We start from the raw sequence: 14693 nt of genomic DNA, 5'->3' as shown, positions 1-14693 counted from the left end.
TTTACAGAAAACATCATAAAACTGTGCAGGGAACATGTTCTTAGTGATTACCTGATTCTAAAATTATATCATAAAAAATAATGGGAAATACAATGTGGGGATGAATTACATAAAAGAATTCCATTTTTGGATGATCGTGAGTACCTTGATGGGATTAACTACCATAACCACATGGTTGGAACAGACACATTCAAACAACTTCTGTCTGTGTACACAGTCCCTAGGATTTCTAAATGTTCTCAAATATTAATACCCTTGGCTCTTCTTAGCCACGTGATTATGGAAAAGTAAAGATTTGGCAAAAGGAAAGCTCTTTAATACAAGCAGGGACCAATGGCAAAAAGAGAAAAATCCCCATCAAGCCTTAGAAAAAGATAAAGAACATATTCAAAGAACTCAGAGAAGGTCCTGATCTTGGAAGGACCAACTTCCAGGGCAGGCAGTGGGACTCTGAAGAGGAAAGGGGCAAGCTCTTGGCCCTTACCCTGGGCAGGAAAGATCTTGGAGGGAAGATCTGGTAATTTGTAATTCCAAGGAAAACCACGCCTGACAAAGGGGGTGACACAGATCCTGAGAGGGAGGAAGCAGCACTTCTTCCCCTCCCCACCACTGGAGTTCGCCAGGGCTGTGTTTTCTCTACAGTGCTTCTGCCTGATGGTCTAGGGAAGGGAGGCTTTTATAATAAGGGGATTCAATATACGGGAAGGGGCACTAGAGCACTGAAGCTCTTTGGGTTTCTGAGAGCTCTGGTTTGGCTAGCCTAAAATTAGCATTTATCTTACAGTTTTTACCCCAACTAGCCTGGCTCTGTGTCTACTGAAAACCTATACATGTTGGCATGGCACAGTTTCAGCTGTCATTGTTCTCTGTATGTGTGTGTGTGTGTGTGTGCGTGCGTGTGTGCCCGAGTGTGTGAGAGGGAGGAGCAGGGGAGGGAGAGAGAGAAGGAAAACCTATGGAAAAAGTTACCTTTCTTCTTTCCTCTGCAGCCTCCAGTTTCTTCTGGATCTCCTCCAGGGACAGGTCTTTCTTCTTTGGAGAAGCTAAAGTTCGTGGGGCTTCTGAGATAGGAGATGGTGGCTTCAAGATCAGCTCAAAAGCCTGGCCAGAGGCACGTTTGTTGATTTGCTTCACTTCCATATCTGAAAAGTGAACATTTGAGAATGTTAAGCATACAAAGCTTGCAGCATGGATTTATTTTAATAATTTAGATTCCAGCAATTGGAAGTAGCGTTGTTATTCTGGGACATAGGAATAAAATGCTGTTTATGAGCATTTGCTCTATGTTGTTTAGAACATATAAGACCTCTTTGTCTTTAGTGTAACTATGGATATATTTTAACAGAATAAATATTTACCATATTGAGAAATTTGACAATATCTGCAGGGAGTTGAATAACGGTAAGCATACTTAGATAAAACTAGCCTAAATTGATTTTAAATTAAGCTTTATTTTCCTTTTGAACAAATATGAGCTTTGCATGAAAATCAAGTAGCACAGATTTATTTGTTTGGAAATTATCGTAGCTGTAGGCCCTTTTTGGTTAGACGAGAAACGTAACGGAGTTCTTCAGTTCTCACATATAATGAGATATCATTATCTAGATATGCATATATATGCATACACCATTATATATATGATCACCATTCCTGTGCTTAGGAATCACAGAAGCTACGTTAGAACCAATATAACTCCCTGAATAGTTGGGCATATTTGGCAAAGTCAATGCTGAAATGCAAAGCATCCTGCTGATTTCTGTTTTGCCCTTCTGTATGTTCATTGCTTCCAGTCATCAATCATGCACGGTGCCCACTCCAGGGATGACAACATCACTCTGTGATGGAGGTCCTTGTCTTCAAGATGCTTACAGTCTAATGGGGGCAATAAGACAACACCCCATTGTAATGTCTTTGCTCCTGTGTTGTTGCTGCTTAGAATATCCTCCTCTAGTGTACTCGGCTGGAGCCAGGAGCCAGGGATAGAGCCACTGTGGTGGAGGAGGGAGTGGCAACTTCTACTAATCTAATTTATACACATACACATGGAATACTGTTCAGCCTTAAAAAAAGTTGGGGGAAATCCTGTCATTTTTGACAACATGGGTGAACCTGGAGGACGCTATGCTAAGTGAAATAAGCTAGGCACAGAAAGACAAATACCACATGATCTCACTTACATGTGGACTATTCATAAAGTTGAACTCACGGAAGCAGAGTAGAATTGTGGTTACCAGGGGTTAGGGGTGGAGACTGGGGAGATGTTGATCAAAGAATACATAATTTCAGTTAAACAGGAAGGACAAATGCAAGAGACTTATTATTGAGATGGAGTTTCCCTCTTTTGCCAGGCTGGAGTGCAGTGGCACTATCTCGACTCACTGCAACCTCCGCCTCCCAGGTTCAAGCAATTCTCCTGCCTCAGCCTCCTGAGTAGCTGGGACTACAGGCGCTCACCACCACGCTCAGCTAATTTTTGTATTTTTAGTAGAGGCAAGGTTTCAGCATGTCGGTCAGGCTGGTCTCGAACTCCTGACCTCGTGATCTGCCAGCCTTGGCCTCCCAAAGTGCTGGGATTACAGGCGTAAGCCACCGTACCCGGCCGCAGAAGACTTATTGTACACCATGCTGACTATTGTTAATAACAATGTACTGTATTCTTGAAAATCTCTGAAAGAGTAGATTTTTTGTTCTCATCACAAATAAATGACAGGTGTGTGAGGTAATGCATATGTGAATTTGCTTCACTTAGCCATTCTCTAATGTATACATATTTCAAAATATGCCATACACCGCAAACATATACAATTTTTGTCAATTAAAAAAAGAACTGAAGAATGGTTAGCCACTTATTTTCTATCAGTGGCTTATGTATTAAAGATAAGCAGATTATCAGACCCTTATGTTTTAAACCTGTATAATATAAATTATAATATAAAATAGTATAATTTATAATAGAAAAGATGACAGCTAGCACCTGCTAGGACATTTATAATTACAGAACTCACAATTTAGTAAAATGCAATGATTTTTAAAAGAACCTCGCTGGTCAGCCCTCAATTTCAGATGAGCATTCTTTGAGTCCCAAACTCCATCTCTCTAGTTTTAGCCCACTGATCCTTGTTTGAAGTCTGAAGCTACCCATGATTAGGCCATTCTCTGTGGTGCACCACCATTTTTCAAGTATTTGAAAACAGTTATGTTCCATTTCAAGTTGTTCCCCCAGGCTAAACATCTTCAAGTGCCCCAGAATGACACTGTTTCTAGATCTTTACCACCATATTATTTCCTAACCTCTAAGTGCTCTCTAATTTATTAACGTCTTTTTAAAATTGTGGCAACCAAGCCAGCAGGTTATGTTCCCGTTAATGTTCTTTTAGCAGCCTGGTTAGTGCACATGGAGGTTGTGGTCAAGTAAAATGCCAGGCTGGCAGGCCTTGACCTCAGATCCTTAGCTGCTAATAGATAGTCTAGATAATACTAACTCAATAACTATATTGGAAATGATGTGGGCTTTTTCCTTCACAAATGTAAAAATGTTTTTCATTTTCCTGATGGCATCCAAGATTATACTTAAATTTTAAATACAATTTTATAAAAATTATGTAAGCCTATGGATAAGGATTATAAGAGAACACGGGCAAATAAAAACAGCTTATTTGATAAGGTGATGGGGTTTTAAATGGCTTAGATTAGAGGCTCTGGAATTAGAACTGCCTATATTTGCATCCAAATAGTAAGCCCCTCTTAATAGCTGTGTGACACTAGGTAAGTTAATTAACTTCTTTATGCTTTTATTTCCTCATTTAAAAGATGGAAATAAAAAGAGTACCTTCCTTCTAAGGTGGTTGTGAAGATTAAATGATAAAGGATGCTGAATGCAAAGCACAAGCCATATACTTAGTGCTTACAAATGTAAACAATAATAATAATTTCTTGTTATAATGTTTGCCTGCAATAAACAAGTCACATTATTATCTAACATAGAAACACCAGGTCAAGTTAAAGACTGCAGAAATTTGAAATTCTCTACGGACTCTTTTAGGAAGCACAGTTTACGAGAAATGTTGAATTATCTATTCAACTTTAAATACAGCTCAATAAAAATTATGGAAGCCTATGGAAAAGGATTATAAGAGAACGCAGGTAAATAAAAGCAGCTTATTTCAAGAATCAGCTCACACATAACTTCACAATTTTTTCTTCCCCTTATTTCATTCCCTAACCCAGCAAAAACCATCCCTGGCTCCTTTGTCCTAACCACTCTGTGTTCTACATTCTAGTCATTTGTGTGAGACTCTTCTACTAAGCCCTGAATTCTTTGAAGGTGAGGACTACGCCCTATGGAACTCTGGATCCTCAGTGACAACCCATAGTTCGACATTAGTCTCATAAGAAACATAGCTGGATCCTTCTTCACAGCTACATCTAGCAAATAATAAAGGTCTGTCTAATTTATTTGCTGACCGAATGAATTTGTACAAAGTAGGCATTGGCCCTGCATTCTAATGAATGTTTTATTTGGAGACAGAATTCCTTTCACATGGAGGACATTTCCTTATGGAACAGTTAATTAGCATTTATGATTTTTGTGCTACGATAGAATAATTTTGGAAGGTAAATGCCTTTGAGTCCTTGAATAGGCTTTAAAGGTGCAGAAGGGGTTAATTGCCACAAGGTCAGTTTGTTTTGTCGTTAATGTCTTTCTTTATATATATGGAAAAGAAAAATAATTGTGAGCCTGAGAGTTAGCAAAATATGCCTTAGGGATATCTAGGATACATAGAACTGTATAAAATATTTTAGTTAAATTGACTGAATTAGGTAAGGATGATGTTGATAATGATAGCTATCATTGTAGAGTGATATAATGAGCTAGGCTTGGTTTTGCATATTTGACTTACATTAAACCATTTAAACCTCACAACAACTCCAAGAGGAAGATGCTAGAGTTAAATGAGACTTAGAGAATCCAAGTATCTATTTGCCCAAGATCATGTGGATTGTGGCAGAGCCAAAGTAAGCAAAATGAATCAGGATAAATCAAACCTAAAGAGTTGCACCTCAATCGTGTTAATTGCCATGCTAATTCTTTAGGCTTTTCTTTTCAGACCCTTTTTATCTAGGGCCTCAGTCGTAAGTCAGTTTTATTTGTTGAGTCAATTATTATTATCATTAGCTGGTTGACATGTATATACAAAGTATAGAAACTTTATAAAGACTACAATAAAGCAAAAACAATTATGGTTGTTGATTCTTTCTCTTGAGTTTTCTAAGTATAAAGCATTTTCTTACAAATTATGATCTACTCCAATTATGGCTTAGCCTATTAAATTATTTGCAAAGAAAGATCTTAGACATATTGTGGATGTTGATATGCTGGATGTGGCTGTTAATAAGAATCCATCCACATTTCTTAACAGACATTGATGTGTTGTTATTAGCACCAAATTCAAACTGTTTTCAGCAATAGGTAATCAATTGGACATAATAGCTGGACACGGCAAGTCAATAGTGAGAGCTACAAAATATTGATGTAATTATATCAGGAGCTGTAAGAAACAAATATATGTCAACCTTTCCAAATGATCTAGCTAGCAGGGGTATGTCTATCCTAAGTTACTCACCATCATAAGTATAGATGTTGATGTTGCGAGGTTCCGGGTAAAAGCAAGAGCAGATCAGTGACAGCATGGACAGCTCCTTCATTTTTTCCTTGTAGGCTGAAATGAAAAGCTGAAGATTAGTATATTTCATTTTTTCTGAATTTCTCTTTACTGCTTCCTTTAATTTGAATAATAATTATTGCCTCCTGCAGAGTGAATATTGCCAGGTAGACTCCTTTGCATTCTTTCACTAAATATAAAGGAATGCAAGATGTCAACAGAATTCTGAAGTGCATGTTCCTTATTGCAGAGGACATCAATTGCATAGTATAGCAGGTTAAATAACAAGAGAAAGAAAGGGAGTTAGAAAAACAAAGGAAGGTCGAAGGAATTAAGATCTAGCAGGATAGGAGGGAGAGAGAGGAAACAGATGGAATTAGTGGAAGCAGACATGATTACCAGAGAGAGAGGCTCATTCTAGTAAATGTGCATGCAGGTCTATTGTACATAAGTAAGATTCCGGAGGGCTACTCTGTTGGTTCAGCCTGAATTGCCACGTACTCATTTGGGAATAGTCAGATAACTCATCAGGATAGTTATTAAGCAAACACATTATCCAGGGTCCTGTGTTGCTGCTTTCTCTTAATCTCCAAGTGCATTTTCTTATCTGTCCATCTTTTCTTTTTTCTTTCCTCTCTCTCTTTGAGACAGAGTTGCTCTGTTACCCAGGCTGTAGTGCAGTGGTGTGATCCCAGCTCACTGCAACCTCCACCTCCTTGGCTCAAGTGATGTTCCCCCCTCAGCCTCCCCATTAGCTGGGACTACAGGTGCGCTCCACCATGCCTGGATAATTTTTGTATTTTTTGTACAGACAGAGTTTCACCAGGTTTCTCAGGCTGGTCTTGAATTCCTGGGCTCAAGCAATCCACCCACCTTGGCCACCCAAAGTGCTGGGATTACAGGTGTGAGCCTCTATTTCCAGCCTCTTTCTTTCTTTCTTTCTTTTTTTTAATTTCAAGTTTTATTTTAGATACAAGGGGTATATGTGCAGTCTTTTTACATGGGAATATTAAATGATGCTGATGTTTGGGGTGTAAATCCCATCACCCAGGTATTGAGCATAGCACCTGATAGGTAGTTTTACAAACCTCTCTCCTTCTCCCCTCTAGTAGTCCACAGTGTTTATTGTTCTCATATTTATGTCCATGTGTGCTCAGTGTTTAGCTCCCACTTATAAGTGAGAACATGCTGTATTTGGTTTTCTGTTCCTGTGTTAATTCACTTAGGATTATGGGTCCCAACTGCATCCATGTTGCAGCAAAGGACATGATTTCATTTTTTCTTATGGCCATGTTGTATTGCATGCTGTATATTTACCACATTTTCTTTATCCAATCTGCCATTGATGGGCACCTAGTTTGATTCCATGTCTTAGCTATTGTGAATAGTGCTGCCATGAACATACAAGCGCATGTGTCTTTTTAATAGAATGATTTATTCTCCTTTGGGTATACACCAAGTAATGGGACTGCAAGGTCAAATGGCAGCTCTGTTTTAAGTTCTTTGTCTCTCCCTCTTTCTACACACACCAAAGCCCTCGATCTGAGCTCTGATTACATCTGATAAGGATCTCCTTCCCTCCGTTGCAACCCAGCTTGTGTGCCAACCTTGCCATGCAGTTGCAAGAGTCCAGATTGTCACCTCCTCAATCCTTCACTCCCCTTCCCCATTTCATTTTCTCATTTTTTCTCTAGGAAGCCTCCTGCCCTGGTAAACTTGGTGAGTATCTCATCACTGTCAGTTGTCATCAGGCCAAGTATCTGCAAACTACCAGATGGGGATAAGGAGGTAAAATCTTCTTACTTTTGTTAATTATGCATTTAGTAAAATTAATAAATTAAGGAAAATGGAAGAAAATGATGGGTATACTGTGCACTAACTTGTGAGAAAGTATAAACAGATGGCTGTGACATAAAATATAGACCTCCCAGGTTAACAGTTTCTTCTTGGCAGGGGCTTCTGATCATTACTATAATATAACCCAAGGGAGAGTGGGTATCTTGGGAAAGAGGATTCTCAGAAGATGAGTTTGGGCATTATTGACAGGTGCATCTTTTCTTGGCCAGAAAGAAACATATTCAACCCCTGGATGCTTTAGATCCACAGATATTAGAATTATTCTAAGAGATTATTTAGTCAACTGTCCACCTACCTCACCACCAATTTTACAAATGAGGATATAGCCCCACAGAGGCCAAAGTCACATGTAGCCAGTGACAACGGTGAAGCTTCTGGATAAATTGCAGTAAATCAATCTATTTAAAAACTGCCAGAAGGCTTTCTTCTAGCTCTACAATTTTAGGATGAGGTTCAATGTGTTAACAGGTGCAATGATCAAATATCATTTGCCTATGATTCAACCTAACACATCCTGAGGATCTGCTAAAAGAATCCCCTCACTATTTAGCTTATTTTCTTAAAATAAGCAATACATGTTGTCCTGTGCCATAAAAGTCCTGGAACATCCATTCTGAGATATTTTGTTGAACGCCTTTGGAATTTTAGAAGGCTAAACCAAATTTCTTTGTATCATTTGTTTATTCAGTTAATGAAATTGTGTCACTTATAAAGGCCCAGGCAGATCCAGATTTATATGGATGTTAAGTGAGAATCATAATTTCTGCCAGAGCATAAAACATTTAATACATTTAATTCCATGAACTAATTGAAAACAATAACAGCAAGGTTTTGTAGGCTGGTACCTTTTTTGGAAGAGAAATGCAATCTGGTATCCAAAATATTTTGCAAAATTAAGCACATATTAGAAGCACATGAAGCATATTACATGCCGACTTTATTAAGAAGGGTCAATCCAAACATAAAAATAAAATAAAAGATTTTCCATCTCACAAAGTAGTAACAGATGAAAGCTGTATCAGAACATGAATTTTTAGTGAAGAAAAAACTCCTCAATATCTGTCCTTAGGAAACTAAATTCAATAATTTTCAGTAAGGCCACTGCCCTAATTATGCTTGACAAGCTAATAAAGAGAAGTGAGTGTAAAAACTGTCAGAAGCTAGCACATTTAGAGCCCTATGTATAATGAGTAATCATTACTATTATGGACTGAATATTTGTGTCCCCACAAAATTTGTATTTGAAATCTAATTCCCAATGTGATAGTATTTGGAGGTGGGGTCTTTGGAGAGTAATTAAATGATGAAGGTGAAGCCTTCATGAATGGGATTAGTGTCCTTATAAGAAGAGACCAGAGAGCTAGCTCAGTCTCCTTTTGCCACATGAAAATGCAGCTAGAAGTTGGCAGTCTGCAAAAGCAAAGTAGGCCCTAACTAGAATCTGATCATTCTGGCAGCCTGATCTCAGACTTCCAGTCTCCAAAGCTGTGAAAAATAAATTTCTGTTGTTTATAAGCCACTTAGTCTATGGTACTTTGTTTTATCAGCTAAAACTAAGAAAATGACTGATAAAAATGTTCTTTCTTGTTCAAGGTGGTCTGGGGACAAAACCCAGTTAACCTCTGCGGGTGATTCCTTTAATAGCATTTTTATCTTTACTGTTATTTGTATCAAAGGCTATGACCCCACATAGCATGACTCTACCCAGTGACAGCCATTGCAGAGATTCTCATTGATGAGTTGCTTGCATTCTAAGGAGATCCTTAAAAGCCAGCTGCAACCACAGTCCAAGCAAATCCTGATTCCTTCCCTGCAGCAAAGGCACACTCTCCTGTGAAGAAGGGTTTCCTCCTAACGTGGTACAGTTGCCCAAACTCCCCAGATGGCGTTGCTGGAAAGGTATGTCATCGGGAAACAAACTTAAGACACAAATGAATAAAGCACAGAAGATTATGTACCTGGCTAAGGGAAATAGTGCAAAGAGAAAAAAAAGGGAAGAGACTTAATGAAAGAAGAACTGATAGGAAACAGTAACTGAATTCGGAGCCACTGAACACTTTGAAAGATGGGATTAACTCATGAAAGACTTCTTAGAAAGATTTTTTTCCGGCTTGTGTGGGAACAATCATTAATATGAATTTTAACACTTATCATTTTGTTGTTATTTAATTTGGAATTGATAGTGCAGTATCATAAAAATTTCTTCTGTTTATTCATCCTAGACAAAATTGTATTTGACACTTTAGTTTTGGCTAATGCTGTGTGTAAAAGAAGTAGTGATATGTATTAGACTTCCTGATCACATATAAAAGATAGTAAAGAATGCTCTTGAAATGTCATTAATATACTACTTTGGGAGAAAATGTGTCACAATCCCTGAAAGGAATACTTGTTTGTGTCCCGACACACTGGTGTTCTTAATGACCATAAAGAAAACGTCATTCGCGGGACCAGATGTCTGACCATGGCCTTGTGCTCAGGACGGCTCTGCTGACGAGGCCCAGGATCTGTTAGCACACTCCCTTTCCACTTTTCCTTTCTCTTGTTTTCCCCGCAATCATATTAGTCTAGCGGGAGGTTTTCTTGGCAAGTCCCAAATACTCAATTTAAATGCAACCTCATTTTTTTCCTTTTGAAATGTGCCTGGGGATAAAGGATAAAATCAGATGCTATAGAATGCAAGATTGATGTCTCTTGCCCTTGGTTTTACAGCAATTCGATTTGCACAGTTTCTGATAGACAGAAAGGACAAAAGCACTTTATTTGAAGCTTACAAATTTATATATACGTGGCAGAAAGCACCTCTTTCCTTAAGAAAAAAACCCCTGTCATTTCCAGGCAGTGGTGTCTTTAAACTGGGTAGAGTGGGGCACTAGCTATGGACCCTGCAGTCCTCAGAGCTGGTGCCAGGATTTAAAAGGACAGCAGTTAATGGAAGAAATAGGGTTCTCTGCTAATGGATTCTAAAAAACTTGAGTCTTGCACCTGCAATTGTTAAACACTGCTCCTCTCCTAATTCTGTCCTTCCTTTTCCCTTTCTCCCATTACCTAAGTCTTAACATAGACAGAAATCAGCTACCTTGCAGTTCATTTTTGGTTCCTTTTCTTTTCATAAGGAAATAACATTTCCTTTTTAATTTCAGAAATTAAGCCCCTGATGATAATTTTAACTCAATTCTGATCATATTGTGTGTTTGGAAGTTTGCTTATTTTGGGGCACTATAACTCAAGGTCAGATAATTTTTTTAAAAGTCAGATATGTAATCCCATTTAAAAATCCTTTTGGGAGGTCCATCCCTGTGATCTTCTTCAAAGACAAAATAGACCAAAATAATTTCATTTTGAACACTTCTTACATACTATATCGGTTCAAATTTGGAGCATAAAATATTTTGGTTGATGAGTATGTAATTAATGATGTAACTTTAAAAAGAAAAAGAAATAACTCAGATTTTAAAATACCCTTTTTAACATATCAGAAGATCACTGACATGAGGTAATATTCTAGATATTTCTGCTGTGATGATGTAATGCTAATTGCTTTAGAATAAAATTAGATTCTACCCATCTCCCTCTACAAAAATTTGGTTTTCTAAGCCAGGGAGGTTTTGAAAGATTAATATTTTGACCAACCAAAGCATTATAGTTTTTCTATGGGAATAGATATCAAATCAAATAAAGGGACATTTAAGAAGGTCAAAGCAGTACAACCCATCACTGGGTTATACAGAAACATATGAGGCTCTTAAATTTCAATTTGATGTATTCTTAGCACCAGTGATAGTGACAAGGAAAAGAAACTAGATGACATGAATCAGTCCTTGTGATCAAAATTGTAATAGAAGCAGTAAATTGTTGTAACCTGGTACCTCACCTTACTCTGGATTCCAGTTAAAGCTCCTGCTGTGTTTAATGAGAGTTCCACTACATCTTGCAGGCTCTTGTCCTTTTTTTCTTTCCCCTGATGAAAGAAATTCTTACAGTCCTTGATAGAGACCAAATGACACTGTGGTTTAGAGGAGTAATGAAAGCGCTTTATTCTGTTTATGTGTCAAGATTTTTATCACCAAGTCTAATTCTGAGTATTGAGGGGTTTTTTACCCCCCTAAGCTCCTAAATACTAGCAGGTAGTAAAACCTAAAATCATAGCTAGATTGGTTGGGACTTAAATGAGACAAAGCCAGGGTAAAAAATGGAGAGTCTATTCATCTGGTTAAGGACAGTTCTCATGTAAGAATGACTATGCTCTTCCCTTCCTGCAATCTTCTAAGCTGGGATGCTCCTGAGCAGCAATTTGAGGCTGCCATGACATTCTCTGAATTGCTTCTCCAGAATGGCTCAATGTAGCACCCAAGTGATTTCAATTTCTCCCTATTACTTTTTAATTCTTGGCTGAAGAGTAGAAAGTATTTTGGATCCATTTTTAATTAGCAAAACTCACTTCCTATGCAGAATGATTATCGCATTTGTGGGGCCAATGTCCAGAGTCACAAATGTTTTGGTCACCAGTGATAAGGATGCCAGCTTCATTGTTCACTTTGTTGTAATGTGTGGCTTTTCTCCAGAAAATAAATGTTGACTTCTATCTCACATGGGTTTTTGAATTTAGCCTGACTATGACTTTGTATATAAGACTGCATAAGGTTGGATAGCCTATTATGCTCTCAGTGAAAGCAGAAACTTTCAGAAATAAAAAGTGTGAGACTTTTATCACACTGCAAAATAAAAAAAAAATTCAGATGACTTTATTTTAGTTCATGGGCCAGTTGACTTTTCTGTTTGAATTAACCAGAAGTTTGGAGACTGAGAATACAGATTTAATGAACTCAAAGGGAGTCCTAGAGCTATCACCGTGGGATGGGGTTGACTGTCTTTAGATAATGGAATATCTAATTCATATAGAACACTGGGAAGACACAGAATCAGATTAAGCAGCAGCAATTTGTACCACAAACCTATTAGTTATATCATGATTTAATTCCTCTATCAATCTAAGGAATTGAAAGTTCAGAGCATATTTCTTGAAGAGTTTGCATAAAAACCTCTACTTCCGTAGGCTGGTATGAAGTTTCAATGGATTTGAAGAGCTCCATATTGCTGTTTTAGATCTGAGTATGTCTTATAAAATTCACTTTATCTATAATAGTTATTAACATCGACTGTGAAACAAATATTTTAACTTGGTGTTACTGCCAAGTAATATTTATCAATGTTTCACCAAAAAGAATTCTTATCTGGATAGTGTACAAATTGTACTTAAGGCAGTCTCCCTAAATGTTGTCTTAGGAAATGAATGATATCTAAATAATTAATGGGAGATGACTATTTCAGGAAAAGGCCACAAAAACTGCATGTAGGAGCCAAAATTTTGCTTCCCTCCATAATCCTAAAAAGAATATCCATGTGTCCTTCAACGAAATTTTGTAAAATGCGCAGTGTGCAACATTTTCTCAACAGTGTCCTAAAGTTGCATTTTTCAAACCCCACTCATTAGAGTTTTATTTTAGCCATTCATTCACAACACTGTGCATTGTTTTGCACAGTTTGCAGCATTAGTTTGGCTTATGTAAATGGTGCAGTGAACAAAAACTGAACAGTTAGGTAAGAGTTTCCTCCTGAATGACAAGCCCCAAGACTTTGCTAGTCATGCTTAAGTAATATGTCTTATGGTCACTTTGTGTCAAAGAGAATAGAATAAATATATTCTATTTTATGTTTATAAAATATATTATATTTTATACTTGTAAAATATAAAATATACTATATATAAATAGAAAATAATACCGTTGAGGTTTATAACTGCCTGATGTTGCAGTGATTTTATTTTGGAGTATCTCTGGCAGTATGTGGGAATAACAGAGCCTGTGAGGTGAGTGTGAAGCATCGTCCTATTGTTCCACAGTGTAATTATCTTCAGCATCCCTCTTAGAGGCAGCTAAATAGGGTGAAAGAAATCTTTTGGGTTAACCTAGATATGACATTGAAAATTGCTTTTTTGTTTTTAAACTCAAATGTTACTTCCTCAAGCTTTGCATATAGACTCATCTCCTGACATAGATTTTATCACATCATAGCCTGAACTTCAATTAGTATAATTTTCTGCAAACAACCTAAAGCAATATACAAGTAAGTAAGTAATCGTCCTAAAGCCTTTGCATTCCAGTTTTGTGTCATCCAGTTTATGTCACAAACAGGGTCAAAATATAAAAGACAACTTACTCTAGGATAAATTTTCCATTTTTTCTATTTTTTTCCCGGATATTTTGAAATGAAAGCTCCTCTGAGAAGTGATTATTTTCTCCTGAATACACAGTTCTCAAAGGAAGACATATTAATGTCCAGCAGTTATATGAAAAAAGGCACAAGATAACTAATCATCAGGGAAATGCAAATCAAAACCACGATGAGATATTATCTCACACGTGTTGAAATGTCTGTTCTCAAAAAGACAGGAGATTGGTTAGCCAGAATGTGGAGAAAAGGAATCCTTGTGCACTGCTGGTGGAATGTAAATTCCTAGAGCCGTTATGGAAAGCAGTATGGAGGCTCCTCAAAAAATTAAAAACAGAACTACTAGGCCAGGCGTGGTGGCTCATACCTGTAATTGCAGCACTTTGGGAGTCTGAGGTGGACGGACCACTTGAAGACAGGGGTTCGAGACATGGTGAAACCCCGTCTCTACTAAACGTACAAAAATTAGCTGGGCGTGGTGGTGCGTGCCTGTAATCCCAGCTACTCAGGAGGCTGAGGCAGGAAAATTGCTTGAACCCAGGAGGCAGAGATTGCAGTGAGCCTAGATGGCACCACTATACTCCGGCCTGGGCGACAGAGCAAGGCTCTGTCTCAAAATAAAAATAAATAAATAAATAAATAAAAATAAAACTACTAGATGATCCAGCAGTCCCACTACTGGGTATATATCCCATCAAAGTGGAATCAATATGTCAAAAAGATATCTGCACTCCTATGTTCACTGCATCATTATTCACAAGACCCAAGATATGGAATCAATATGAGTATCCATCAACAGATGAATTAATAAAGAAAATGTGCTACATACACACAATGGAATACTGTTCAGCCTTAAGAAGGAAATTCTGTCATTTGTGACAACATGGATGAGCCTGAAGGACATTATGTCAAGTGAAATAAGCTAGGAACAGAAAGACAAAT

General features: G+C 37.7%; 1 protein-coding gene across 2 annotated transcripts in view; it reads right to left on the bottom strand.

Annotated features, from left to right (window-relative positions):
- The window catches only part of STMN2 (stathmin 2), a 55470-nt gene that overhangs the window by 23635 nt on the left and 17142 nt on the right, over positions 1–14693 (bottom strand). For both annotated transcript variants that reach the window (XM_003831284.5, XM_034966265.3), the window contains exons 2-3: positions 5625–5720; positions 970–1142 (exon numbers count right to left, since the gene is read on the bottom strand). In XM_003831284.5, coding sequence (XP_003831332.1) covers positions 970–1142; positions 5625–5720 — 269 coding nt within the window. The remainder of the gene's footprint in view (positions 1–969; positions 1143–5624; positions 5721–14693) is intronic.

This window comes from Pan paniscus, chromosome 7 (genome assembly GCF_029289425.2).
Source record: "Pan paniscus chromosome 7, NHGRI_mPanPan1-v2.0_pri, whole genome shotgun sequence".
NCBI lineage: Eukaryota > Metazoa > Chordata > Mammalia > Primates > Hominidae > Pan > Pan paniscus.
This window is presented reverse-complemented; position numbering and strand designations above follow the sequence as displayed.